The sequence below is a fragment of the Chrysemys picta genome, chromosome 22 (genome assembly GCF_011386835.1).
Source record: "Chrysemys picta bellii isolate R12L10 chromosome 22, ASM1138683v2, whole genome shotgun sequence".
In the NCBI taxonomy this organism is placed as follows: Eukaryota; Metazoa; Chordata; order Testudines; family Emydidae; genus Chrysemys; species Chrysemys picta.
Window position 1 is genome coordinate 16,937,425 of NC_088812.1, and position 27,627 is coordinate 16,965,051.

A 27,627-nucleotide genomic window follows, 5' to 3' on the forward strand; every position below is an offset into this window, starting at 1 on the left:
CTGCGTCCAGGACTGTTGAACTATTTATACAAAGTGGAGCAGCTTCAAACAGGAGAGATTAAGGAAGTCCCCCAGAGCACCCAACAGCCTGCTGGGTCGGGAGCTCACCTGGGATGCAGGAGACCCAGCTTCAAGTCCTGGTAGTGACTAATTATTTATACAAAATGGAACAGGCTCAACAAAAGAAATGGGGAGATTCTCTCTCTCTCTCTCTCTCTCTCTCTCACACACACACACACACACACACACACACTCTCTCTCTTCCTATTGGCTAGCCTAGGTGGTTTCTCTGCCATGCCTGACTCTCATCATGCCTGGGTAGCTAATACAGTGCAATGAATTCCACTGGATGGCAAGGTGCCTAAAAGGGAGGTGTTGGCATGCCTGAGTCCCTTAGCCGATCTGTTCCTTGCCCATACAGTGGGGATAACAGCACTGCCTTGCCTCCAGGGCTGCATGAGGAAAAAGTCATAAAGATTGTGAGGTGCTCAGATGACAGTAATGGGGCCATTAAAGGTTTTTCATGCTTTACGACTCTTGGTCACAACTTTTTGCCTTGCTCTCTACTCAAATTAAAACTCCAGTCACTTTCACTTTTGTTCCTAGCCAATTTCCCCTGCATCACTGGAAGCTCTTTGGGGCAGGGACTGTCTTTTTGTTCTGTTAGTACAGCGCCTTGCACAGTGGGGTGTCAGCCTCTGACTGAGGCTCCGAGACACCACAGCAATAGAAATAAATGAACCACCATATTGGAATGATTAATATTTGAAATTAGTACAGGAGGCCACAAGACAGTAATTCAACCATAAATTCCTTTATTAATTCCAAAGGCCAAATGGTATTTTATACAATGGCTCTAAACATGCCTAACAGTCGAAAAACAAGCAATCCCTACACTCAATACAGTAACAAAGTATTCAGCGGCATGTGATCAGTATACTTACAAATGGGCCAGACCTAGGGAAAACCATCTCACCCTGGTGTGCTTCAGCGTGATCAGGTTGGGTCTGACAAAGAACCTTCAGATCATGGTTCTCTTTATACCCTTCAGCTAACTTACTAGCTTTAGCAAAAACAGAGTTTGAAGCAGTTTATCCTTGGGACTTTCCTCCCTCCAAGGTCTTCCCTTGTTATCTCTGCTCCCCTCCTCGTTTACCAGCAGAACCGTGGGAAGGTTTGTGCTGGTTTCTTTTAAGACAGTTTTTGTCTCCTTACTGCAGCTCTTTATTTCATTAGTTACTTTTGGAACCACACATCCTTCCCACACTACAAGTAATACTCATCATTCTCACAGCCTTCTTCTACTTGCTGAGTGCGGCCTTCTCCCTGCTAGCCACGAACTATAAAGCAAATGTATCATTTTCTTAACCAAACTTTAATTCTTTCAATTTCAGAATTATCCCTACACACCACCTCTCCCTGCCACCCCCTATGAACTAGCCCTGGACATGCAAGACTCTGGCTTGGGGGCTGAGAATTCTCTCTGATCTCATGGAAAAAGCTCTGTTACTTTTATGTAAGATGGACCGAGATTTTTCAGAGCTGCCTAGCAGATTTGTACACCTAGTTCCCATTAACAGGAACAGGGCATCCAAATCCAACATACAGAAAGGAAGTAATGTCACATGGGCAGGACTCGTAGGTTCCACACCCACGTCATGACCCCAATCCACACCAACACTTGCCCACCTCTAAGTAACATGACACCCATGGGAGAATTGTCAGTGTGAGGGATTTAACCTGGGATCTTTTAGATCCCAAACCAGGAGCGTTCACTGGCTGTACAGAAAGACCCAAGTGTGCTCAGGCTGTGACGGAAACCCCTATGTAATCCAGACACTAGAGGGGGCTGGAGAGCCACACTCTATGCTTCGTTTAGCCCAATAGGGAATGGGAGAATACTGATCTGGTGCAGAGGTGTCCCTTGTTTGTAAAGCCCTCCAGCAGTGCCTAATAGGAACAGGCCCCCTAGCTCCAAGCAGGCCCTTTCCCAGTGGTCACCGCATGCCTGCATCCACAAAGCAGACCAGACAGAAGCTGTAAACACTTGCCCCATTTGTGACCAAGTGCAGTACTGAGGCCAGGTGGCTGCAGATGAAAGGCACGTGGAAGCGAGTTCTTTCAAAACCTGCCCGGAGCATCTCCTGGGGTCACACAGCTCTGGGGCTCTGAGCCACCCCAGCGCAAACACCAAAGTGCAGCCCTTGAGCTGCTGTGGATGCAGAGCGAGTGCCATTCAGGTCACACTGGGAGGTGCAAGAGAACGGGAGCCAGAATGGAAGTGGGATCTTTAATCCAGACAGCACCAAGCGGCTTTACAAAGCAGGGCCTCGCGCCCTGGGCTGGCTCCTTATACAGCAAACAAAACTGCTCCCCGTCCAGACTCGGGGCTCTCTTGACAAATTATAAAATCCATCAGTGCCCAGCATGATCCCAGTGGATGTGGTAGGGCGGAGTAACCATTAGAGGGAGCAAGCACCGTGGTTACCCAGCAGAACAGCACAAGCAGCATAATAAGGAAAGGCCCAGCAGGGTTCAAATGGAGCCTGGCCCAAGGGTCCCCCGCTCTGCTCTTCACAGCTCCGAAAACAAGGGCTGCTCCCGCACGCTGGCGCTGCTGCTGCTCAGGGCCACAACAGGACTGTGGCTGGGGCTGAAGCAGGGGAACTGGGCGCTCACAAAGAAAAACGGGACGTGGCTGATCCGCCCTGTAGACCAGCACTGAGGGGGTGAGGGAGAGAGAGAGAGAAACATGAGCACAGGGCTTGCGCAACACACCCCAAATCCCAGCCAACTAGATCCCTGTTCTGCTGGATATTAGACCCACGTCCCAATGCCAACAGAACCAGAGTTAAGAACGGCCAGACTGGGTCAGACCACAGGTCCATCTAGCCCAGTGTCCTGTCTTCCGACAGTGGCCAGGGCCAGGCGCTTCCGAGGGAACGAACAGAATGGGGCGATTTGAGGGATATATCCCCTGTCGTCCAGTCCCAGCTTCTGACAGTTCAAGGCCTAGGGACACCCAGCGTATGGGGCTGTGTCAGGATACCAGCACCTCCCATTCTCAGTGCCAGCAGATCTCGAGGCCCCTGAGGCCCTCATGGGGGCTGGTAATGATGCCTCCCCCGTTTCAATGCTAACAGATCCAGGGTTAGGGTAACGGCACCCTCAAGCCCCATTCCTAGCAGCCGCAGAGCCGTCCCACCTCCGCTGAAGCTGTGTGGTTCGGGGAGATCTTTCCTGCTCCTCCGTCGTGGAGGGCCTGTGAGGGTGGGTGGCTGGGGGGAGGATGACTGTTCAGAAAGCCTCCAGCTTCAGAGTGTCTCAGCTGGGACCCCCCTCCCCCCAGGAGATCCCGAAAAACAAGGCTGCACTCACCACAGTCAAGAGGGCCCCTTTCTTAAAGCAGGGATGGAAAGCGATCAGCTGCGGCTCAGCCCCTGGCTCCCCCTGCAGGAAGCCACTAGGGAAGAGAGAGAGAGGGGACACGGTGACTTTGTGGCCAATTGATCTCCTCACTCCTCCAGCGATGGGTTGCGAGCAACAGGACCTGGGATCCCTTCCTCATCCCTTCACGCTGCGGGAGGCATCGTTACACTGCCACCACAGCGCGTCAAATTATTCATACCACACCAGCAAGGTGCAGCCACCTCTGGGGTGGAGAGCAAACAGAGAAGGAGTAGGGACATTTGGGCCTGGGGTAAATCCCCTTACCCCGACCCTTGTACAGTGCTACGGGATCTTTAACATTGATGTGACACAGACAGGATCTGGGGATTTGATGGTCTTGTGTGCAGGTGTGGATCTTTCACACGTGTCATGGTGTTCTGGGGCCTTAATCATAGACTATCAGGATTGGAAGGGACCTCAGGAGGTCATCTAGTCCAACCCCCTGCTCAAAGCAGGACCAATCCCCAACTAAATCATCCCAGCCTGGGCTTTGTCAAGCCTGACCTTAAAAACCTCCAAGGAAGGAGATTCCACCACCTCCCTAGGTAACCCACTCCAGTGCTTCTCCACCCTCCTAGTAAAAAAGTTTTTCCTAATATCCAACCTAAACCTCCCCCACTGCAACATGAGACCATTACTCCTTGTTCTGTCATCTGGTACCACTGAGAACAGTCTAGATCCATCCTTTTTGGAACCCCCTTTCAGGTCGTTGAAAGCAGCTATCAAATCCCCCCTCATTCTTCTGTTCTGCAGACTAAACAATCCCAGTTCCCTCAGCCTCCCCCATAAGTCATGTGCTCCAGCCCCCTAATCATTTTTGTTGCCCTCCGCTGGACTCTTTCCAATTTTTCCACATCCTTCTTGTAGTGTGGGGCCCAAAACTGGACAGTACTCCAGACGAGGCCTCACCAATGTCGAATAGAGGGGAATGATCACGTCCCTCGATCTGCTGGCAATGCCCCTACTTACACAGCCCAAAATGCCATTAGCCTTCTGCATGGGCTGTATGGATTGGTGTTGTGGAGAGGGGGTTGTTACTCTTATGGGTGTCTCTTATTTCCTGCCTTGCAAGGAGGGTTTTTTGTTTTGATTTTAAAATAGGAACTTGGTGGAAGCCACCCTGACAGCAGGAAAAAGGACCAGGATGGCAGGGATTGCTCCATCAGAGATGCAGTCACTTCTGGGGCACAACACAGCACGCTAACATTTCCTTGAGAGTTTAGGGCAGGAACCACAGAATGCAACATCCAATGAGGGGAAATTTAGGGCTTGATCCTGCAATGTGTCCTCAGTGATTAGTGCCAACGGAGGGTACTCAGCACCACGAGGCAGAATGGAATTACACAAGCTCGAATTCGACCAGGACACCAGAGGCCACTCCCTGATCTCACCCCAGCATCATGGATCTTTAAGGACCAGCCAGTCAGGATCCCTGTTTTATGACTCACTTGAAAGACAGCACCCTGTGGCGACACAGTCCACCCTAGGACCACCTCTGGGTGGTAGCTCAGTGCCCATTCAGAGGGAATGGCACCAAGAACCCAGCACCCTCTTCAGTATCACGCCAAGCTTGGATGCATCTTTCTAAAGGACATGACCTCCCGCCAACAGAAGCTCTGGGCTTGACGCAGGAGTTACTGGGTGAAATTCTCTGGCTTGTGTTCTGCAGGAGGTCAGACTAACTGATCAGAACGGTCCCTCTGCTGCCTTTAATCCTATGGCATTGAGAGCTACTCCTTAAGCCACCAGTACGCACCATGGCAGGAGTTCGAACACGGGGCTGTTGCGGGTACGAAACACAGCAACGATCGTCCTGCTTTCAGGGGTTTCGGGATTCCCTGCAAAGAGGAAAAAAGCAAGTGAACCAGACATTGGCTATTTTTCAGACACAAGCGGTGCCCAGGAAATCGCTATTTGTCAGCAGGTCCCAGCAGGAATCTGGGGTGATTCTTCATTAAGAATCAGATCCCCTTTCTCTGCACTGGATCAGAGCCAGAGAGCCTCACTTTCGTCAGAACGTTATTGACCAGTGACTGGGACAAGCAATGCCTAGGGCGGAGTTTTCAACCGCACTTAAGTGATCAAAAGCCAGTGGGTCTTGTACTCTGTGTTAGGTGCTGAATCAGAGAAAGCCAAGAGTGATTTTAGCCTAGGACTTGGGAGACCCAGGTTCAAGCCCTGCTCTGCCACAAGCTTCCTGGGTGACCTCGGCCAAGTCACTTGCTCTCTGTGCCTCAGTTCCCTGCCCATAAGATGGGAATAATAGCCATGCCCTTCTTCACAGTGGTGTTGTGAGGGTAAATACAGTAAAAATTGTGGGGTGCTCAGATGCTATGGTAAGGGGGGGAATCTACGATACTTATCTGGCCCTCTTTACCATTGTGGGGGCGCTCAGATACAGTCTTTACCTATTTATCCTCGCTCCCTGTCATGAGACTTTATCCCCACTGGACAGAGGGGGAATCACGACATGCTAGGTTCCCCAAGGGAGTCCACAGAGCAGGGAATTGAACCTGGGTTCCCTCAGTCCCAGGCTGGGGCGCTAACCACTGCACCATCCTCTCGCTCCACTTTTGAAAATCCCACCCTAAGACACCTACAACTGAAAGATTGGGGGGGGGGAGGGGAATATGCGTGTTCCTCCTAGTTTATCAGTGGCTTTACACAGCAAGCTGGGGGAGGCAGCTTCCCTTGGACAGACAATTTCCCCGTCATTTGTGGGGTCTTTCACAGGGCAATAGAGGAAAGAAGCGTTTTTAAGACAGAAGATGGCGGATTCTCATGACTAAGGCCACTTGACACTGCTCAAGTGGTATAAAGGGGCATTCGAAGGGATGAAAAGTGCCCTCAGGCCAAGATGCGGGTAAACTCCCCGGCCAGGCCCTGGGCAGGAATGACACCACAGTTTGTCCACATTCCTGACAGCCCTCTTTGGAGTTGCACGAGCTCTCTGAGGGGGTTGGTACAGAGCTATCCCTTTGGGTTCCTGCTCTCTGAATAACAAAGGTGGCTCATTTATAACCAGCCTTTGAAGAGAATCCCAGCAGCCTCCCGCTTGCTGCTGTAAAATGCAGATTATTTTAAGTCTCTCAAGCATGCAATTTTATATGCTTGGATGCATGCAGGACACACCTGCTCTCACTCCTGGGCCAGCTGGGGGGGTGGCATAGCACAGGGCACCAGTCATGGCTTGTCACTGTACCATGCGTCCTGACCGGCCCTGGTTTTGCAGCTACTCCTCTTCTCTTGGACTGAGCTTTCCACGCAGCACACAGGACTTCTCTGCATGAGCTCAGGGGACTGGATGGTTCAGTGGGTTGGAAATGGCCTCTAGGTTGTAGGTCTAATGGCAGCAACAGAGCATTCCCCGGTTACCAGTATAGCAGAGCAGAACCGGGGCCCCATCTGGGCGTTGTACGAACACGCAGGTCCCTGCTCCAGAGAGTTTACAGACTCAGCTGAAGGAGGCAGCTCATGCAGATGAAGGCTGAGACCCAGTGGCAGGGTGAAGCCCACCCGATTCCTGGCCTGCGAGTAGAGGATTTGGGGGGCAGGAGCAGCCGTTTAACGCAGATGGGGAAGAGCCTATTCAGGTGAGGATCAGCTCTGGAGTGAGAGGAGACCACCCACTTCTCTCAGCTGGAGCTAGCTGCACCTCCCTTGGAATCATGGAATATCAGGGTTGGAAGAGACCTCAGGAGGTCTTCTAGTCCAACCCCCTGCTCAAAGCAGGGCCAATCCCCAGACAGATTTTTGCCCCAGATCCCTAAATGGCCCCCTCAAGAACTGAACTCACAACCCTGGGTTTAGCAGGCCAATGCTCAAACCACTGAGCTATCCCTCCCCCTTCTGCATGATGCAGCTCCCACTCCCTGGTTAACCTCACATGGGGTGGGGGAACCAAGTTACACAAGCCAAGGTCGCTTAGGAAAATCCCATTTGGGGGCGAGGGGGTTGAAGGGCTTAAGGTTTTACCTCTGATGAGAGCCGCAAGCCTCTCGCCGCTGGGGTCCCAGACCATGGAGTGCACTTCCCCTCCGATCCTGAAACCAACGCACCGGGCATTAGACAGCAGCATCACTGTGAGCTAGGCTCAGCTGCCAGGAACCTCGCTTGCTAGATGGGCTTGGAAGAAGCCTATGCCCCACACACACCGTTTCCTTCCAAGCGAGCTCTGTTCCAAGCTGCCTTTTGCATCACAGAATTTCTGTTCTATGGGGACAGAGAAGCATAACTGGGATACACCCCAGTCTTCCACCCTTGGCCTTGGCTTGGGACCCCTTCGGATGAAGTCACAAGTGACACAAGTCAGCTTTGTTCATCTGCTACATGCAACCTATACCTAGTTCTCCCACCTCAGGGATTACCCAGAATTGCAGTCACCTAGGATTGCTGCAGGCCGTGACTGAGATCACGGGTGCAGAGATAAGAACCTGGGAAGAGAGAGAAAAGGGCCTGCCTGTTTTACACCAGGCTCTGGGCAATGATATCGATCTACCGTTGAAAATCACCTACAAAAGAGATTGGGAGAGAAACATGTCGTGCAAGCACTGAGTGTTGCCCCATACACCCCACACACAGATCTGAGTGTGGGGTGTATCTCCAGTAACATACACAGGAGCTATTTTAAGGCATCGGCACCTGCATCTTCCATTCAGGGCCTGAATCTGCGGCACCGTCCCCCCACTCGCTCTGCCCACCGCAGCCCTGTAGCAGGGCCAGCTGCCCTGCTCTCACCTCTCCTCCCCATACAGCGTCTCGAAGGTGGTCTCAGACAGGTCTGCCACAATAGAAGCCGTTTTTGATCCTCCTACTTGGCCTTGCATCTCGCCTGGAATGGAAGAGACCAAGACAGGTGAATTCTGCCACTCAGCTGGTAGCTAAAGTTGCCGAGTCGTGTGGAACAACGTGGATCCGTGGAATCCGCTTGTGGCTGCTGTGTTGGCCCCCATGTCCTGACCAAATCCCATGACGGGTTGTTCCGTTCTGCCTCCCTAAATTGCCCCTGCACTTCGGCTTGGATGCAGGATTCTTCTCTGTTTCCTGGCCTAAGCCACTTCAACAGTGCACAGCAACAGATGCAAAGAATCCTTGCCCCACCCCAGAAGCAGCTGCATTGTGGTTTAGACTACAAAGGGGAGATTTTCACAGTTTCAGAGAGGAATTAGGTGCCCAATTCCCATTGAAAGTCCATAGCAGTTGGACACTTAACTCCCCTTTGTACTTCTGAAAATCTCCCCCCACTGGGCTAATGACCAGTAACTCAGAGCTACAAGCATCGTGAAATTCACAAAGAGTTCTGTCCCCCCACTAGAGTGTGCCTCGGACACGTAGCACTACAGGATGTTATGACACAATGGGCTGGATTAAGGAGGGGGAGAGGAAACAGAATGAAAGATGAGCCCAAACACGGGCTTTGGTTGGTGTGTTTCATAGTCAGCACCCGGGGTGGGCTCACCAGACCAGCAGGAAATTAACAAGAGCACACAGGAGGAAGGCAAAGCTCTGGCTGGAAAGCGTCCGGGAGGCCAGCGTGGCTATAGGAATCAGACAATCTCCTCTTGGAAAGTTTAACATACTCACCACTGTACTCCGAGAAGGACAAGGAGTAAATGACCGACTCCCCCAGGACCGTGAAGAGCAAGCGGCTGCCATCCGGGCTCCAGCACCCTGTCTGTGGGAAGGAAAGACGCGCGTTTAAAACCAGACCATGAGAATGACTTGCAACAACAACAGGGCACCTTTTATCCTCAGAGCTAACCACTCAGCTTCCCCTTAACGGTCATGGAAGTCACGTGGCTAACTCAGCTTTTAGGTGCTCAACCCATACGGCATCATTTGCCCACCACTGTAACGCAGCCACCTCTGTAGCTAACTCAGCAGCTGCTGAACAGCTCTGCTGTAACCCAGCAGTTTAGGACAGGGAGGGAAGGAGAATCCAGCAGCCAACTCGCACTGCCGGGGGAGTTTAGGTAGGGAGAGTGGAATTCAGCCAGGACCCTGGGGCCGATATCCCAGGGTGCTTTGGATCAGAATTGGGGTATTTAATGAGCGCAGATCGAGGCCTTCGTTTGACCCTGATGGAAGGAAAAGTCTCTCCACCCCACGCAGGAACAAGGGACGACTCCATCATGTGACAGAGGGAAAGTCTGGGGTGCTGGGGGTGAAGCACTGGTCTTATGCTGTTGTGATCCAGCTCAAGGTTTTCTCTGTGAATGCGTTTTTAGCTGACTTAATGGAGCTTGACAGCTGGAAACAAGGAGAGGCAGCCGCGTCCCCAGCAGACTCTCCACAGACCTCTGGCAAGGGGTTGCCTGTGACAGCAGGGGCTGGAGGTTGATGGGTCTTATCTGTTCTTACCCTAGAGGATGGGAGTCCACACCAAAAACAAAACACTACCCCACTTTGGATCAAATTCCCAGTTTTGCATCAGGAAGGGCCCAGCCCATCTGGAGAACAAAGCAGAGAGCTAGTCTCACCCCGCAAGAGGGTGATGATCAAGGCAGGGCGACTCACTGCATCTGCTCCTGTGTACCTGGTACGTAGCAGGGCAGTGAGGGGGGGGAAGGACCTCACAGTTCAGCCGTTTGTCCTTTAATCTTCACAAGAGCAATCTACTCAGTGCTTTCTCCTTCACTAGCGCGGAATCAGGAACAACCCTCCACCTCACATACCTGGCAGCGCCCCTTGATGGTGGGCCATCTCTCGCACGTCCACATTTGAGCTTCCCAAACCCTGGAAGAGACCATAGGTCGGGGTGAATGAAAGCGCAGACTCACTGTATTTCCAGCATCTCCATTTCAATTCTTGTGTTAGACCAAGATCATTGAGAGACAAGGGTTAATCCAGTTCTGCTTCTCTGAGAGGGACCAAACAACTGCCATCAGCAGGCAGACAACATGGTCTTCACCGACGTTTGGGGTGTGCAAACTCCTGGATACTGCCTTGAACTAAGCCACAGAACAGCGGCTTCCTTGAGGAGTGTGAGGCTTTGCTAAAGTTAGAACATTTTGGAGCCCCTTGGGGATGGCAGGAGCTAGGCAGGGGGGGAGACGTTACTGGTTGGGGAGGGACAGAGAGATACAGCAAAGCCATGGGACTCTGAAGCCAGAAAACCTGCAGTGATGGAGGGCTTGGAGATGCTGTCACCCAGATACCACCTGCCTGCAGCAGAAGAGTGAAGAACTTCTCCGTTATCTTTCACCCCCACATCTCAAGGCACTTTACAGATGAAGACTGACAACCCCTTCTAAGATAGGTCCATAACATCCTCTCCATTTTACAGATCAAGGTGCAGACACAGAAGGTGACTTGCCCCAGTCCAAAGGTGGGAACAGAACCCATGACTCCTGACTCCCAGTCCCATGCGCTAACCACTAGATCATGCTCTCACAGGTCCCAGCACTCCTCATCCTCACCTGAACACTGCTGAGGGTGTGGCTGCTAGCACCTTGCTGCCATCGGGTGACCAAGCAAGGTAAGTGACTCCACCCCCTCCAAACCACTGCAGCGGGACACAGTTTTCCGTGGACACATCCCACACCTAGAGAAGGAGAGAAGTGTGTGTGTGGGGGGAAAGATGAGGGTAACATACTGGAAAAACAAGTCTGTCTGTCTCCAACCCATAAACAGCTGGGAGCTGGAAAGGATCTGTGCACCTCTGCTCGCTGTCTTCCAGGCAGGTTCTTGCTATGCCAGGAAGAGCCTGACAGGCACCAGCCACGCTTTTCAATATTAAGCTGTCACAGTGTCAGTGGAGGCCTCAGCCTTGCAGCACATCAAGGAGGGAATGGTTTTTCCCCAGTCAGAGCAGTATTTTAGTCCCTTTGGTCATGTCAGAGACCAATTCCCACTCTGCAGCTCTCTACAACCTCGCTGGAAGTTGTGAATCGCACACAGTGGATTTGAGCATCAGGAATGAACTTTGGTGGCACAAGATCATAGGCACACAGCTCGCCCCATCCCTAAGCTCAAACACGCTGCCTCCAAACCACCCAGGTCCTGCTGGCCCAGGAAGCAAGCCGCAGAATCTAGAAACTGAACATGGGGCTTCTTCACAGCAGCAGACAGGCTGCCCCCCGGCCAGGAGGTTTTGGCCCTAAAATTCTATCAGGGTGTCCAGATATTACTCACAGACAGGGCTAGCTTGAGCCAGACACACACTCTTTGCCCAACGCACCTCAATCCTGACCCATAGCCCTTTTGCTATTCAAGCACCTCCCACACAAAGTGCTGCCAACGGCCCTTAACCCTGACCCACCGTCCTTGCTATTCCTGTCAGGTTCCCTGCCCCCCATGCCTCGCAGCAGCACTGCCACTGCCCCTCATTCCTGACCTGCAGCTCCCTGCTGCTGCAGTGCGAGGTTTCTGAATAGAGCTGGCCGACTGCTGCAAAACTGAGCTGGGTGGAATCAAACCCAGGCCTGCAGCGACACTATCACCATCTGTGCAATCTTGGACTCCATCTCAGGGTCTCTATAAACCGAGGCCAGTCTAGAGCTGGGGAGCTCAGATTCTCAATCTTAATACGGAGATTGTCTCCCGGGCACCTCTGGGCCAGGCGTGAGTGCAGAGGCCCCCTTCCCTCCCGTTCTCCATCACACAGCATTCTTGGGGCAACTACATGGAAGAGTAAGATCAGGACCCAATTTAATGTATTTTTAGCTGTTTTAATAGAGTTTGGCAGCTGGAAACTAAAAGGCAGCGACGTCGCCAGCAGGCTTTCAACGGCCCTCTGGCAAAGGGTCGCCTGTGATGGCAGGAGATTGGACTTGAGGACCCAGGAGGTTCCTTCCAGTCCTCTGCAGCACACCAGCAGTACAAGGCTACCTTGAGCACCACTGGTCTAGGGACTAATGCTAACGCGACCTACGTTAGTATCTATATAGATCCTTGTCCCTCTCTAGTGGCGGGGCCGCAGAGATGTGAGCCCACTACTGCCTCTTACTTAGCGGAGTTGGATTTGTAGGCCAGGCAGTAGAAACCCATGCTTTTAGATCCAGACATCGCAGGTTCAAATCTTGGGGATGACCAACTACAGCAAGGGTGGCCAACCTGAGCCTGAGAAGGAGCCAGAATTTACCAATGTACATTGCCAAAGAGCCACAGTAATACGTCAGCAGCCCCCACCCCAGCACCTCCTGCCCGCTGGCAGCCCTGCCAATCAGCACCTCCCCCTCCTTCCCCGTGCCTCCTGCCTGCTGCGATCAGCTGTTTTGCAGTGTACAGGAGGCTCTGCGATGGAGGGGGGAGGAACAAGGGTGCAGCAGGCTCCGGGGAGGGGGCGGGAAGGGGCAGAGTGGGAGCAAGGCCTGGGGTTGAGCAGTGGAAAGTTGGCACCTGTAGCTCCAGGTCCAGAGTCAGCACCTATGCAAGGAGCCGCATATTAACTACTGAAGAGCCGCATGCGGCTCCGGAGCCACAGATTGGCCACCCCTGAACTAGGCACACAGTTATTAGTGCTAGTTACTAGTGGAAACCCATTGAAACAGTATCAGAGAGGTAGCCGTGTTAGTCTGAATCTGTAAAAAGCAACAGGACCCTCTGTTCCATTGAAACAGTCACACTCATCTCCTAGGGCATGTGATTGAGAGTTCAGCGGGTCTTGCTGTTCCATCCAGCACTGAGTGGTAGAGACACCCCAGCCACTCCCCGCACTACAGGAGGACACAGGCAGAGAGAAACGTAGGAGGACCCTCCTTACTCACAAGCATGGCAGTATCAACAGGCGAGGCCGAGAGCAGCATCTCTCCACTGGGGGCCCATGCCAGGCTGGTGACGGGACTGTGACCGGGGTAGGCAAGCACCTGGGCGCAGCCAGAGGAAGGCCTGGAAGAGAAGAGAGAGATACCTTGCTAGTAGGGACCAAACTGCTCTGACATGTTCCAGGGAGGCTGCTAATTTCTAGGGGACATGTAGCCACATCTGTCTGTGTCAAGTGGCTTGTTGATGGGTAGGTGGCTTTGATCCAAACACCGTTGAACTGGGCTCTTAATGACAGCATGCTGCTCTGTTCGCCCAGGTGATGGGTGTACTAGAACTACTAGACACATGGGATTCTGGCCCAGGCTGTAGAGGCAGCCTCTTTGCCAGCAGAGAGATGCTGGCAACATGGGAAGAGACCACAGGGGCACGGCCATGTCTCCAGGTGGCTGGTTACCTGGTGGAAAGGGAAGTAGGATCCAAGTGCCAAAGCAAGACACAGCTCTGGCATGCCACGGCGAGGATGGATGCACACAGTGGCTTCCACGCCATCGAGGCCACATTCCTCTGCAAGCGGTGTTTCAGGATGGGGACCGTCGCGCTGCAAGAGAGGAGAGAGGGGTGTGACATGGGAGACAAAGGCAGCATTCACAGCAGCAGCAAGGTAACCGGCACCTCTGGTATCTGCCTCTGCTTAGTCATCAGCTCCAGATACTCTGCCTGGGTTGATGCCCGGGATGTGCATACAGCATAGTTCTATGAGACCTAACATGATCTTCTATTTCTTTAGCACCTTTTGTCCTAAATGGAGAGGAAGGATTGCCTTGGGGTTAGGGCACCAGCCTGGACTCTAGAGACATAGGTTCGATTCCCTGTTCTGACATAGGCTTCCTGTGGGATCTTGGGCAAGACACTTGGTCTCGGTGCCTCCGTCACTAGGTATAATAGCACTGCCCTGCCTCACTGAAGGGTTCTGAAGGTAAACACATTGTAGATTATGAGGCACTCGGGCATTGCGGTAATGGGTATAACCAAAGAGAAAGAAATGATCCCAGGGCCCGTACACATGCCACTGGAACATGGCCCCCCTCTGGGTGGGAAGAACGCAGCAGCTGTGTCATAGCACTGCACACTAGCTCAGTGCAGGAGGTAAAGAATACCAGGGGGATTTAAAGCAGGCGGGACACGGCTGAATTTGACCAGAACACATTGATACTTGGGAAAAGTTCTAACTACCTGCGGCCAATTCACAGATCCCCCAGGAGTTCAGTTTTATACCTAATCTGAAAGACAGCGCCCCCTAGCACCACGCCAGGTCACGACTGACTGAGTGCAGCGCGGGTGTACTGAATCGCCAATCCCACTTCCAGCAAGGTGTTGGGTTTTCTTTGGAGGAGTCCCCTGAAGGAATGACCAGGCCCTGACACTGCTAAGTCTGGGGGAACCTGACAAGATCACAACCGAGGGTGGCAGAGCTGCAACGTTCAGGGGCTCAAGAGGACAGAGAGATGGCAGCGCACCTAGTTTGTATAAGCGGCGTGCCCGGTGCTGCCTGCAGCCTAGTCCCAGCAGTTAATGGGGGTGATTTGGCACTTGCTGGCATGAAAGTCCAGCCGGGGGATGCAGCCTGCGAAGGGGAAAGCCGGCAGCATTTCAGAATGAGCTGGGAGAGTCTTCTTTTAAGGATGCCTTTACTTGCCAGCTGGGACCCACTTGGAGAGTGGGGAGACCTGCAGGAGAGACGAAATTCAATGGATGCCCAAGGGGGAAACGCGAGAGACCTCCCCTATCTAAGCCTCTCGCAGGCCAGCGGGAGACAGTCTGAACCTGCTCTGCTTGCTGAGCCATCACCTGAGAAGAGGGACAAATTCCAGGCTGCACATGAGACGAGCTCTGCTCTCCTACTGCTTAGCCCAGCCACCTAGGGATGTAACAGAGTTTAAAAGAGAACTGGATAAATTCATGGTGGTTAAGTCCATTAATGGCTATTAGCCAGGACGGGTAAGGAATGGTGACCCTAGCCTCTGTCTGTCAGAGGGTGGAGATGGATGGCAGGAGAGAGATCACTTGATCATTGCCTGTTAGGTTCACTCCCTCTGGGGCACCTGGCATTGGCCACTGTCGATACTGGGCTAGATGGACCTTTGGTCTGACCCGGTACGGCCTTTCTTATGTTCTTGTGTTCTTCTTATGTGAATAGGGAAATATGGATTTCTTAGGTGCTAACCTGAAGACGAATGGATCAGCCCTTACTGACAGCTGCTGCTTAGTTTGGCGAGGCGATAGGTGCGCTATTAACAATTCTGGGCCTTGGTCTGAAGGAGGCCTCCGTGCCAGAGGAGCTATGCTGGCTTCAAGAGACTGCAGGAACATACCTGCTCTCCAGGGAACATGGGGTCAGTGCTGGGCCCCAACACGCCCCTTGCACAGGTGCTCAGAGGAAAGGTTTGTATGAGGAGCTGGGAGAAGGACCCCCATGGGGCATCCTCAGTTACAGGACTGGTCTGAACCCCAGGCTGGGGAGTTTTCTGCTCAGCCACTTATCTGACACTCTGGCTCCCGTCACTAACACTCAAGGGCCAGGCCTTGCTGACAGCGGACGTCACCCAGCTGCAGTGTCATTCCAGCTTTCCTCGCTATGCACCGCGAGTGCTGTTTTCCTTCCGATGGGATGGCCTGGATCAACAGAGGCGGGAAACGGAGAGAAAACTGGCTAGCCGCAGGATCCGGAGATTTTACTGAACGTCCAATAAGAACTTCTGCTATGCAGTGAGAAATTCTGGGAACACAAAGAACCAGCTAAGAGCTGAAGACGTGCGTGTGATGGAAGGACTGGCTAGCTCAGGGATCAGAGGTGGGTTACAGAGGGGAGGAGGGGGAGGGGATGCAGAGTCTTTGGGACATACTGGAGAAGCATTTGGAATGGTGGCATTTGGTGCCAAAAGACCCAGAGCTGAAGTGCTGCCTTCCCTGGAACTGCCTTGATTGTCTTGGTGCCAAGGAACTACCCCAGGGCACCACCTTCTCTCCCTGCGTGGCAGGGCAGGGCATAAGGGCACTGTAGGCTGGGTAAGGAGCCTGGAGGTCTGAAGGCACCTGATGGGGAAGAAGGGAACTTCCTAAGGAATCTCAGCCTCATGCTCAGAACAAAGACATTGGCTGCAGCCACCAAGGTTCTAACAGGTTTCACAGCAGAAGGGCCTCGCACCGACAGCGTCATTCTAGGAACCTGACCTGCTGAACTAGAGACGGGTCTGATAACAACTGTGCTGCGACAGAGGTCCACCACACAGGACGCAGACTCCCCTCTCGCTGAGGACATCAGTTTGCAGCTTCCATGGGGCCCACAACAAACCTGAAACCAACCTCAGTCTTCATGCGCACTGGCCAGAGCACGAGAGTCAGCTTAGAACCCTGAATCAAGGGTTCAGGAGCAGACGACAGCCTGTCTGGACCCTGCACGGAGCCCCTAGGGCTGCGGCCTTTGTGCACGGGGACTCCTGCAGCAGGAAGGCTCAGAGCCTTGCCTCATGGTCCCGTGGGCTTGGGGTGTGACCCTGCCAGGAGATCTCTGACAAAGGCAGACTCAGACACAGTGCCAGATTCCTGTCCCTGCAAGATACGGCAGGAAGGACGGGAGACAACTGAGGCTGCACCTCCCTTTCCGAAGCTCGGCCAGCAAAGCAATGCTCAGGCGGCCTCTGAGGAGTGCTGTTTCCAGTAGCTTGTGGCTCAGGCTCCCAGACCCCAAGAACGGGGATACATAGAGGTCTTTGTAGCAGCAGTGGAGGTGTCCGTACCTCATTGCATGAGCCCTCGCCATCACACAAGCTTTGCCGCCCCAGTGGGTCTTTACTCTGCCAGTGGCAGCACGAGGAACCTGACACTCCTCACCTGTTTGTGTTGTAAACTCGGATAGAGTCGTCCAAAAGGGCCACCGCAAACTTGCTGGTGTGAGGGTGCCAGGCAAAAGCCCGGATGGAGCAGCCAGCCCTGGAAAAACAATGAGCGAGAGAGAACGGATCACACGGCGTTACACAGCCACAAGGGTCTGAAAGGCTGAGATGCAAAACAGGATTGCCCGATAGTAAAGACAGTAAGGGATGGATTAGAAAAGGTGAAGTATCAGGTTCAAACCCCAGCAAGGTCTCCTCAAACTTTCATCCTTACCAAGAGGAGTAACCTTTGAGAATTCAGTTGGTCTAAGGGGCACTATGGTCCCTAGCAAAAAAATAAATAAAAAAGTCTCACTACTCCCTCACTGTTATGCAGTGCAATGTGCAAGCCCCTCAGTTCCACCCCAGAAGTAGCTGGATTTCAGTAGTTCTATACATATGCATTAGGGAGGAAGGATGGGTGCTAGCCTAGGACTCGGAAAACCTGGGTTCAGTTTCTTGCTCTGCCACACGTGACCTTGGGCAAGTCACAGTCTCCCTGTTTCTCAGTTCCCCATCGATAATAACACTGCCCTTCCTCATAGGGCTGCTGGAAGGATAAATACATTGCAGATTGTGAGTTTCTCAGATACTACTGTCGTGGGGCCAGATAAGTACCACCGAAAGCATACTCAGAGCTTGAGAGATGTCAGGACAAAGAGCACCATGTCAAATATAGCAATATCCTGGAGAATGCCTTTCCGAATCTGAGTGCTGGAACATCAAGGCCTGTCTCCAGCAGTGCCCAATGTGTACAACTGGACTGTGCCCAAAATTGAACAAGCCTGAAGAGGGACTCCCACAGGCTGCAAGTCTGATCTACTAGCTTCATGGACACAAGACGGTTGTTGATTCCCCTTAGTCCCGCAAAGGGTGACACAGCCACAGGAGGGCGGGCTGGAGCCGAGTCCCACTTTCTCGTATCAGTGGTAGCAGAGAAAACCCAAGACAATACCAAGAGCCCAGGTGGAGTGTGCAGCACTGACAATTAGGAAGTTCGCTACCTGACTTGTAAAGAGAGTAAAGTGGATCCAGAAGCCCTTGAGAGTAAACGCAGGACTACAGGGTCAGTCTAACTTAGGCACTTTTCAGAGTCTGTGGTCCTGCCTGGCCCTCTGCTATCAGAATATCAGGGTTGGAAGACATCCCAGGAGGTCATCTAGTCCAACTCCCTGCTTAAAGCAGGACCAACCCCAACTAAGTTATTCCAGCCAGGGCTTTGTCAAACCGAGCCTTAAAAACCTCTAAGGATGGAGATTCCACCACCTCCCTAGGTAACGCATTCCAGTGTTTCACCACCCTCCTAGTGAAATAGTTTTTCCTGATATCCAACCTGGACCTCCCCCACTGCAACTTGAGACCATTGCTCCTTGTTCTGTCATCTGCCACCACCGAGAACAGCCGAGCTCCATCCTCTTTGGAACCCCCCTTCAGGTAGTTGAAGGCTGCTATCAAATCCCCCCTCATTCTTCTCTTCTGGAGACTAAACAATCCCAGTTCCCTCAGCCTCTCCTCATAAGTCATGTGCTCCAGACCCCTAATCATTTTTGTTGCCCTCCGTTGGGCTCTTTCCAATTTTTCCACATCCTTCTTGTAGTGTGGGGCCCAAAACTGGACACAGTATTCCAGATGAGGCCTCACCAATGTCGAATAAAGGGGAACGATCACGTTCCTCGATCTGCTGGCAATGCCCCTACTTATACAGCCCAAGATGCCGTTAGCCTTCTTGGCAACAAGAGCACACTGTTGACTCATATCCAGCTTCTCGTCCACTGTGACCCCTAGGTCCTTTTCTGCAGAACTGCTACCTAGCCATTCGGTCCCTAGTCTGTAGCAGTGCCTGGGATTCTTCCGTCCTAAGTGCAGGACTCTGCACTTGTCCTTGTTGAACCTCATCAGGTTTTTTTCGGCCCAATCCTCTAATTTGTCTAGGTCCCTCTGTATCCGATTCCTACCCTCTAGTGTATCTACCATTCCTCCTAGTTTAGTGTCATCTGCAAACTTGCTGAGAGTGCAGTCCACACCATCCTCCAGATCATTAATAAAGATATTAAACAAAACCGGCCCCAGGACCGACCCTTGGGGCACTCCGCTTGAAACCGGCTGCCAACTAGACATGGAGCCATTGATCACTACCCGTTGAGCCCAACGATCTAGCCAGCTTTCTATCCACCTTACAGTCCATTCATCCAGCCCATACTTCTTTAACTTGGCGGCAAGAATTCAGGTAACTGAAGGCTGCTATCAAATCCCCCCTCACTCTTCTCTTCTGCAGACTAAATAAGCCCAGTTCCCTCAGCCTCTCTTCATAAATCATGTGCCCCAGCCCGCTAATCAATTTCACTGCACTCCGCTGGACTCTCTCCAATTATCAAATCCCTCCCGTTCCCAGAAAACATTTATTAGTTTAAGGGAGAGAGGCTGGAACTGTACCACTGACTGTGTGACCTTGGGCATGTCACTCCACCTCTGGGCCTCACACATACCACAGGGATAACACCACGCAGGTGGCAGGAGGTTAGATTTAACATTTCCTGGGGTGCACAGCAACCAAGATGCCTGTTAGGTGCAGAAGTAGGATCAAACTGAAACCGCAAGAGGCAGTAATTCCATGCAGGCATTGTGGTTCAGTGGCCGGCCCATTGGGCTGGGACTCAGGAGACCTGGGTTCTAGTCCCGCCAGAGCTGAGTAACCTTGGGCAAGTAATTTCCTCCTTGATTTTTCCATCTGTAAATTGGGCTAATGATCCTGACCTCGTGCATGAAGCACTTGGAGCTCTATGGATTAAAAGCACAGCTACGAGTTAGGTGATCATCTAAGGCCCTCATTGCTGTAGTACCCAAGCAGTGCCATTAACCCCATTTTACAGATGGAGAACTGAGGCAGACAAAGTGACCTGCCCAAGGCAAAGCAGGGAGTCAGACTTGGGAGACCCAACACCCTCATCACTGCACTATTCCTCCTCTCTGTAACACTGCAGGCACTCAGTCCCCAACGCGTTGGGCACCCTTATAAAAGCCCAGCTAGGTATGCACACGTTGCAGAACCTCAGCGTGCAGAACTTACCAGTCCACCGCTTGGGAGAACTCCGCAATCATGTCTTCACTGCATAGCTTAAGGACAGATGGAAAAAGAAGTAACACGTCAGTGGCAGATCTGGCAAACCACATAGAGAAGGCAGCAGCTGCCTGTGGAGTGGGTATCAGAGCCACAAGAAGTTGATGGGAGTTACAGTTATCAGTTAAGAGGTTTTCACATTTCACCCACCTCATACACACCCTCGACCATTCCTCTGGAATATTCTGCCATATTTAACCCTTGCTTTTCAGTACCCTGTTGCTCTCCTTCTCCAGACCGAACGAACATTCAGCGATTGTGTCTACACTGCAATTGGGAGGTACAACTGCAGCGCACAGACAAACAACAGCAGGACATGGGGCTCGCACCTGCTGCTGCAGCGTCACTGCTATTGTTACTCAAACTAGTTTTGAACTAGCTAACCACACTATATTTGCTGCAGTCACACCTCCTGAGTGCAGTGTAGGGAGACCAGGAGTGCCCAGCCAAGCCAGCATTAGAGGAATACATCATAGCTCGGATTTGCAGAGGGGCATCCACTGATTTCCAACAAGGTTGAGTGCCTAACTCCCTTAGGTCCTTTTGGAAATCCCAGTCACTATAAACAAAGGAGATTTTTAACCATCTTGAGTTTTAAATGGTAACTTACTATTATTTTATTACAGTAGTCAGCTGAATTTGGGGTTCCATTACGCAGCTACACAGTCCCTACCCTAAATAACTTGCAATCTAAATAGACAAAGGGGTGGGGGAAACAGAGGCACGGGGTGGGTCGGTGACTTGGCCAAGCAGGTCAGTGAGAGCCAGGATCAGAACCCTGCTCGCCAAGTCCCAGTCCAGTACTCTGTTCACTGCATCACTCTGCTTCTCAACTTGCAGATCCTGCTAGTTTAATTACTCTGAGGTTGCCCCACGTCTGTAGTCAGTGCTGAATTTGGACACGTGAACTGGGACGTGACACCCTTTGTAATCACACGCACTGTAGGCCAAAATGCCAGTTACCAGACTGATTCTGCCGGAGGTATTTGCCACCCTCTGAGTGGCAGGATGTCTGCATTGATTGGTCTTTGATCAGTTATGATCATTGGCCCCTTGCAATGAATTCAGAGACTGGGGGCGTCTGAGTTTTCTGTGGGTTGAGGGGATCCGCGAGGCAGCTGTGGCCGAGTGGACTGGGCTGAGAATCAGGCAACCTGGGTTCTTATTCCCGCTGACTCACTAAGCTTCAAAGGCACAAGTTACTTGCCCTCTCTCTGCTTCAGTTTCCCCCATCTATAATGATTCCAACTAGGGTGACCAGATGTCCCGATTTTATAGGGACAGTCCCGATATTTGAGGCTTTTTCTTATATAGAAGCCTATTATCCCCCACACCCGTCCCGATTTTTCACACTTGCTGTCTGGTCACCCTAATTCCAACCCACCTAAGTAAAGCCCTTTCAGGTGAAAAGCGCTGCAAGTTCAAAGCATCATTTTTAATTTGGGCCAGGAGACCAGCTTCCTTGATGCCTGTATTGTACCTCTCATGCTGCTGGAAGGCAATGGGATGGACCCAGCCCACAAATGGGCATGAGGCCACCTAGTTTAATTGTAATACAACAGGGCCAACATCATTTATATTCCTGCCCAGCTGGTCCAATGTTACACCCTGTTAGAGATTGAGCTTCAGGGTCAGGGAAACGTACAGACCCTCCACCCCCATGCAGTGCACAAACAGCTACCATCACAAGATGTGCCACATCTGCCAGCATTTCCATTACACTCAGGACTTGTCTACACTTAAAACGCTGCAGCAACGCAGCTGCTGCAGTGAATACACTACCTACACCAATGGGAGGGGTTCTCCTGTCTGCATAGGTACACCACCTTCCCAAGAGGAGGTAGCTAGGTTGACAGGGTCTACACCAGGGGTTAGGTCAGTTTAACTGCATCGCTCAGGGGGGTGGATTTTTCACACCCCTGAGCAACATAGTTATACCAAGGTAATTTCCTAGTGCAGTCCAGGCCTCAGTAATAGTTAGGGACAGATTCATTCTTCACAGCACTCACTGACAAATGGGGAAACAGGGAGCCGTGGAGAGAGGAGACCCAGTGGCACAGAGCCAAAGCCCAGCGTGATCCTGTTTTCATCCACTGGAGATCTAGGAAGAAAGAGAGGGATATAAGAATGGGAAGGAAAAGCGAAGAGGGTCGTCAATCCTTTTGGAATTGTGATTTTCCAAGCCAGGACTGAAGAAGGATGCACAGACTAGAGTTAACCCAGAAACTTAAGGACTGTCACATGTATTGTCTGCATCTCATGGACCATTATCGGATTTAATAAATAATCCCATCTATTTCTGTGGCTCTGGCCTTGCCCAAAGAATCCCAAAGTGCCATGGAAATGCAGACACCTCGGGGTGAAAGGCAGCACCCAGCAGTGAGGGGGTACAGGCCAAACTTGGCAACGGACAGCGCGGGAAACCCCAGTGAAGTGCTATGAGTCCGCTGAAATCAGAAGGGAATTGTGGAGAGTGAGGTGCACGGAGAGGGATTTATTGATTTAACAAAAGTGAAAGACGGCAAATTTAAAACTGACACGCGGAATCAGAAAGGAGATGCTAACTGTGTGTGGGGGGAAAGCATGTGGAACTCTCTGCCACAATACGTCACTGAAGCAGAGAGCTGGCAAGATTCAAAGACGGATTAGAGATTTCTACAAATAACCACCAGAGTTACAACAGTAAGGACTGAAAACAGCGCCACCAAAGCCCAGGTGTTTTGACAGGGATCTAAACCCTCCTGCTTCAGGGATTAAGCCAACTTCTACCTAGTAGGAGTCAGGAAGAAACATTCCCTGGGGGAGGCAAGGTATCCCCTAGAGGATTTCTTGCACCTCTGTCTGAAGCATCTGGTCCTGGGCACTGTTGGGAACAAGATACAGAACCAGGACCACCACTGGACTAACCAGCAAGGCAACCTCTAGGTCATTTACTCAGCTATTCCAGGGGAGCAATTCCTACATAGAGCTTATTTGGGATCCTTCAGGGTGGGAGACACTATGGTATTGTGTGGCTGTGGATGTTCATTTGAAAGCAGTTTACAGGCTCAGCAGGTAACTCTGAAAATGGGATTTTAAGCACAACCGTAACCAGACATCATTAGCCTACTGTCCCTGGGAGCAGCACTGAGCTAGCACGATCCAACAGCTCCCCCCCAGAGACAGCCTCAGACAGGACGTGTCTGTACAAGTCTCCCGCTGCTCTCTCATTACGGGTCGGGTTGTTATGTCAGGTTCCGTGCGGTGGATGATACCGGTTGGGTTTTATTTCCCCTCTGTGAAATGAACAGATGGGTTTTGCTTTAAGCTTTTGTTGCTGTGGCAGCAGCAGCTCCCTCTATGTCCTACAGTGACTCTAGGCACTGACAGAGAGGAAAGGACGGAGTGGCAGCTTTAATCTCGTATCAAGCTTCAGCTGTTTCAGAAGAGGTCAACCCTGTCCCCACTTCCTTTTCCCCACAAACTCCAGCTGATCCGCTCAGTGCTAGAACCCCTTCCTCACTAACTCACGTAACAGAGAGAGGAGCCACAGGGAGGTGGGGAGAGCAGGGACATAGAAAGGGGGCCAGATTATGAGAAGGGGGCAGCAGCAGAGTCCCAGGAGACAGGGACTCAAGGGAATGGAGGGATCAAGGCATGAAAAGGTTTAGGAGACAGCTACCTAACTCCTTCCCAACACATAGCCAGGGCTGCTCCCCTATGCCACAGTCAGACTCACCTGCCTCCTCCGCATTTGCTATCTCGTTAAGCACCCCACACATTCCCACATCGCGCCTGTGGACAGAAAACGATACGAGTCTCCTACATATCACAAGGCTACAGGTTTAAGCTAGACAGCAGGGGTGGGGAGTAGCACTTCCCCCAGCAATGCAGGTTGCTAGCATGGGACTTGGGAGATTCAGGTTCAATTCCCTGCTACACCACATACTTCCCACGTGGCTATGGGCAAATCACTTAGTCTCTGCGTGCCTCAGTTCCCCATCTGTGCAATGGGGATAACAGCACTGCCTGGCCTCAGTAGAGGGGAAGAGAGAAAAAAACGAGATAAATCCCTTATAAACTGTGAGGCACTCAGATACTACTGTGACATACCTTATATAAACAGCCCATCCCTACTGAGATACCCTCTCTGTAGCCACATGTGTAGGTAAGCAAGACGTCCTGGCATGAACATACTGGACACAGTATCCAGGAGCCAGACTCTAAACAGGGCCTCAAGTTGTTTCGCAATCTCCCTGCAACCCAACCTTGTTCGCTCTGCTTCACCTTACTGCAACTCCTCCCTCAGCAAAAGTCAACAACCGACTTCCTCCTTTCGACTGCTGGTTCTCTCCCACCAACCTGGTCCAATATCCCCAACCCCTTTGCCTCCCAGCTGATGGAAATTGTCAGTTTATACCAGGCAAACCTGCTACCTGACTTGCTTATGACCTGCTTTCCAGCTGCATGGATCTGCCTGTTAACCTCAGGACCAAAAAAAAAAAAAAAAAAAAAAAAAAAAATGACCAACCTCATTTCCCAGTTTCCAAGTGACATGCACCCACCCTTGGAAATTGCAGAAAAGTCTAGGGTTCAGAACCCCTTCCCATCTCAAGCAGCACTGTACCTGCCCTTAGGACAGCACAGGCTTTTCGTCCACTGATTGCAAACGAGAGATGAAAGGAGAATTTCAGCATGGGCTTTGCTATAAAAGGCCAGCATAGGGAACTGAAATGAGACACAATTTTAATTCTGAATGGCAGCCAGCACAATCAGAGTTATCTGAGGAACAGTCACCTCTCAGTCTCCAACACACCGACCCCGGATTATTAATTATTATCATTTGTGTTACGGTCGTGCCTAGGGGGACCCAGTCAAAGATCAGGGACTCCTTGTGCAAACACTTAAAGAGATGGTTCCTGCCCCCAAAAGCTTGCAATCTTAGTAAGTGACAGCTGCCTCCTTGCTTTCTGTTGCACACAATCGCTCACCATGCATTGAGACATCTCTTCCAGAGGGTCTCCTGGTGGTGGATGAAGGCAGGTTTTGTGCTATGCTCCAGCCGGCTGTGAGCTTTCAGGGTTTCCTTGGGGATGGTTAGGACAGGCAGATCAGCCAACTGCAAGAACAAAAACCAACAATCAATCAAACAGACTCTAGTGAAATGGTTGGACCAATGGTTGAGGAGTTTGGGAACAGGACACAGAACCAATCACTTCCAAAACACCATTTCCAAAGAGCATCTGAAAGCTGCTACCACTCTCCAATCATTGGACAACTTGCATGTAACAAGCAGACAGATGTCAGTGCAGTTCAAGGATCTGTAAGCTCCAGGGAATATGCCTTCTCACAAGTCTGCAAGGCATTTGGCACATTGTGGCCATTATACAAAAGAATAAATATTTATAATCACAAAAACCACCAGCCAAGTGACCCCTCTTGTGGGCAACCTCAGCAAAGACGCCAAGGGCTGATAGAAATAAGAGGCTGGTTCAATGACCAGATCAGGGTTGAGGCACATTGGCAGGGGCGGCATATAGGGAACGCTTGCCATGTTGTGCCCAACTGTATTTGCTCTGTGCATAAACAAAGGAGTCAGTCTCCAGGACTGGCAGAGTGGCACGTGCCAGCCATTTTAAATGCACCTGTATCTGAGGAAGGAGGTTGAATCCTACTTGTATTGGAACCCCAGTCATTAACCAAGACCCCAGTGCGTTCAGCGCTATACAAACACAGATCAAAAAGATGGAGCTTATCCTTTAAGTAATGAACAACTTGAGCTAAAGGGTATGTTCTCAACTTGATGTAAGCAATATGCTAGGACAACATATTAACAATGTGAGTGCTAGTTGATCACAACTCATTCATCAGAAACCAGCTTCCATTGCCAGCTAAGCAGACACCATAATTATAGCTACAGGTGGGGAAATAAGTGACTAGGATTCCTAAAAAGGAGAAGGTCACATAGGAAAGGAAACAGAAAAAAACTGGTCCAGGAAGCACAGCGGCTTCTACAAATTGTCAAAATGTTGATTAATTTAAAAAGGTTTTGACGTTTTGGTGGGTTTTTTTTTTTTTTTTTTCCAATTTGTGAATTGGGTGCTGGATGGAAATTGCCAGAAGCCAAAGTCTCCCTCATCTTCAACTACGAAGAAAGCAGGTTGAGGACCCGCACTTAGGGACAAGGGCCCCACTCTGCTAGATAACTTGTGAACAGAGAACAAAGAGACAGTCCCTGTCCCCAAAAAGCTTAAAATCTAAGTATAAGGAAAGAGACAAAGGTGGACACAAAAAGATGGACGTGGGAGTACAAGGAAATAGTGACATAATACGGTTCTGAGGGTTTAAGATTGGCAGTTCCCTCTTCCATGCATTAAAATCCTTCAAGGACAACGACACCTCCTGCTCAGGGGTTAAAGTAAGGGGGACCTGGGAGAAAGCACAGATGCCCCTCTGCTACAACCAGAGGGGCAGGCCCCGTCCCTCCACGGCTTGAATAAGCAGCACTTCCCCAGACTACTCCCCGTCTTCTTGACTGGTGTGGTGAGTGCTCCCTGCTGTTCCCATCTACTTAAACCCCAGCTCCTGCATGGAGCTCCAAAACTCTGCGGGGTTATAGTCCTGCTCCACCCGAAAACAGCCACAAGCTGTCCTGGTCCTTTGGTCTGGAGCAGCAGATGGGTTCAGTCCACTGATCTCCTTCTGGTTCGCCTGCCCCTGGGGAGAGCAGGCCCATCCCAGCGGGGCAGAGTCTCCAAGAAGCAGCTGGTGGAACATGTGCTTGAGGCGGCCCCAGCTGGCCCCTCGGGAGGGCAGCACTCGCCTGGTCTTGGAAAGCGAGCGGCAGCTTCTCGTAGATGTGGCCGGAGACCAGCGCGTTGTTAAATTCGTACAGGGTGACATCTCCGGGGGCCGGCGGGGGCGGGAACAGCGCCAGGGAGCACATCCCGCGGCAGGTCCTGGGGAGAAGGCCGGGCCGGGCCGGGTCAGAGAGGGGAGTGCAGCCCCCCGGGGGGGGGCATTCAAGCCCATCACCTCCGCCCTGCCCCAGGGTCCCCTTCCCACCGCAGGCCCGGGGGAGCCCAGCCCCCAGCGCCCCACACTCATCGCCTCGTCTCTCCCCACCCCGCACGGGGCCCGGAGACAAGGTCAGGGGAACACGTGCCCCAAGGGGGCCCCGCCCCAGCAGAGAGGGACACGTGCCCCCGGGGCCCCCGCCACCCCCATTCCTGCTCTGCCTCCACCCAGACCCTGGGGGGAGGCCGCCGACCCCTCCGCCGTTACCAGGCACCAGCCCCTGCTTTTCCCGGGCCCGGTTCAGAACCCGACGGAAGCCCGCTCGGGACACGCCGCTCGGCCCGCGCTCGCCCCCTCCCGGCAGCTCGCTGGTGCCGGGTGGGAGGGGGAGAAGCACGCGGGAGAGCAGCGGCCCGGCAATTAAAG

The 27,627-nt window shown here is 52.0% G+C and overlaps 1 protein-coding gene across 5 annotated transcripts; it reads right to left on the reverse strand.

Annotated features, from left to right (window-relative positions):
• Positions 1 to 798: 798 nt before the first annotated feature.
• AAAS (aladin WD repeat nucleoporin) lies at positions 799 to 27,627 on the reverse strand. Of its 5 annotated transcripts, none has more exons than XM_024109906.3 (18): positions 27,469 to 27,627; positions 27,008 to 27,143; positions 25,176 to 25,303; positions 23,924 to 23,979; positions 22,215 to 22,306; positions 20,155 to 20,201; positions 17,047 to 17,145; positions 14,673 to 14,882; positions 13,610 to 13,753; positions 13,158 to 13,278; positions 10,869 to 10,993; positions 10,125 to 10,185; positions 9,034 to 9,124; positions 8,188 to 8,281; positions 7,426 to 7,493; positions 5,207 to 5,288; positions 3,379 to 3,463; positions 799 to 2,721 (listed from the first exon to the last, which is right to left on the reverse strand). In XM_024109906.3, the coding sequence occupies exons 2-18, from the start codon at positions 27,128 to 27,130 to the stop codon at positions 2,575 to 2,577; spliced, it is 1,773 nt and encodes a 590-aa protein (XP_023965674.1). In that variant the 5' UTR covers positions 27,131 to 27,143; positions 27,469 to 27,627; the 3' UTR covers positions 799 to 2,574. The 5 variants fall into 5 exon arrangements, with proteins under 5 accessions (XP_023965674.1, XP_023965675.1, XP_005307789.1 ...); XM_024109907.3 differs by having other exon boundaries at positions 27,435 to 27,577; XM_005307732.5 differs by lacking the exon at positions 14,673 to 14,882 and having other exon boundaries at positions 27,469 to 27,602.

Bases quoted from the DNA above. Each gene is read 5' to 3' on its own strand.
- AAAS (XM_024109906.3), bottom strand. From the start codon at position 27,130: ATGTGCTCCCTGGCGCTGTTCCCGCCCCCGCCGGCCCCCGGAGATGTC. The intron at 23,980-25,175 runs GTGAGCGATTGT...TTCTGTCCACAG, and splicing joins AAGAGATGTCTCAATGCATG to GCGCGATGTGGGAATGTGTG. The intron at 13,754-14,672 runs GTGCGCTGCCAT...CCTCTCTTGCAG, and splicing joins ACGCCGCTTATACAAACTAG to CGCGACGGTCCCCATCCTGA.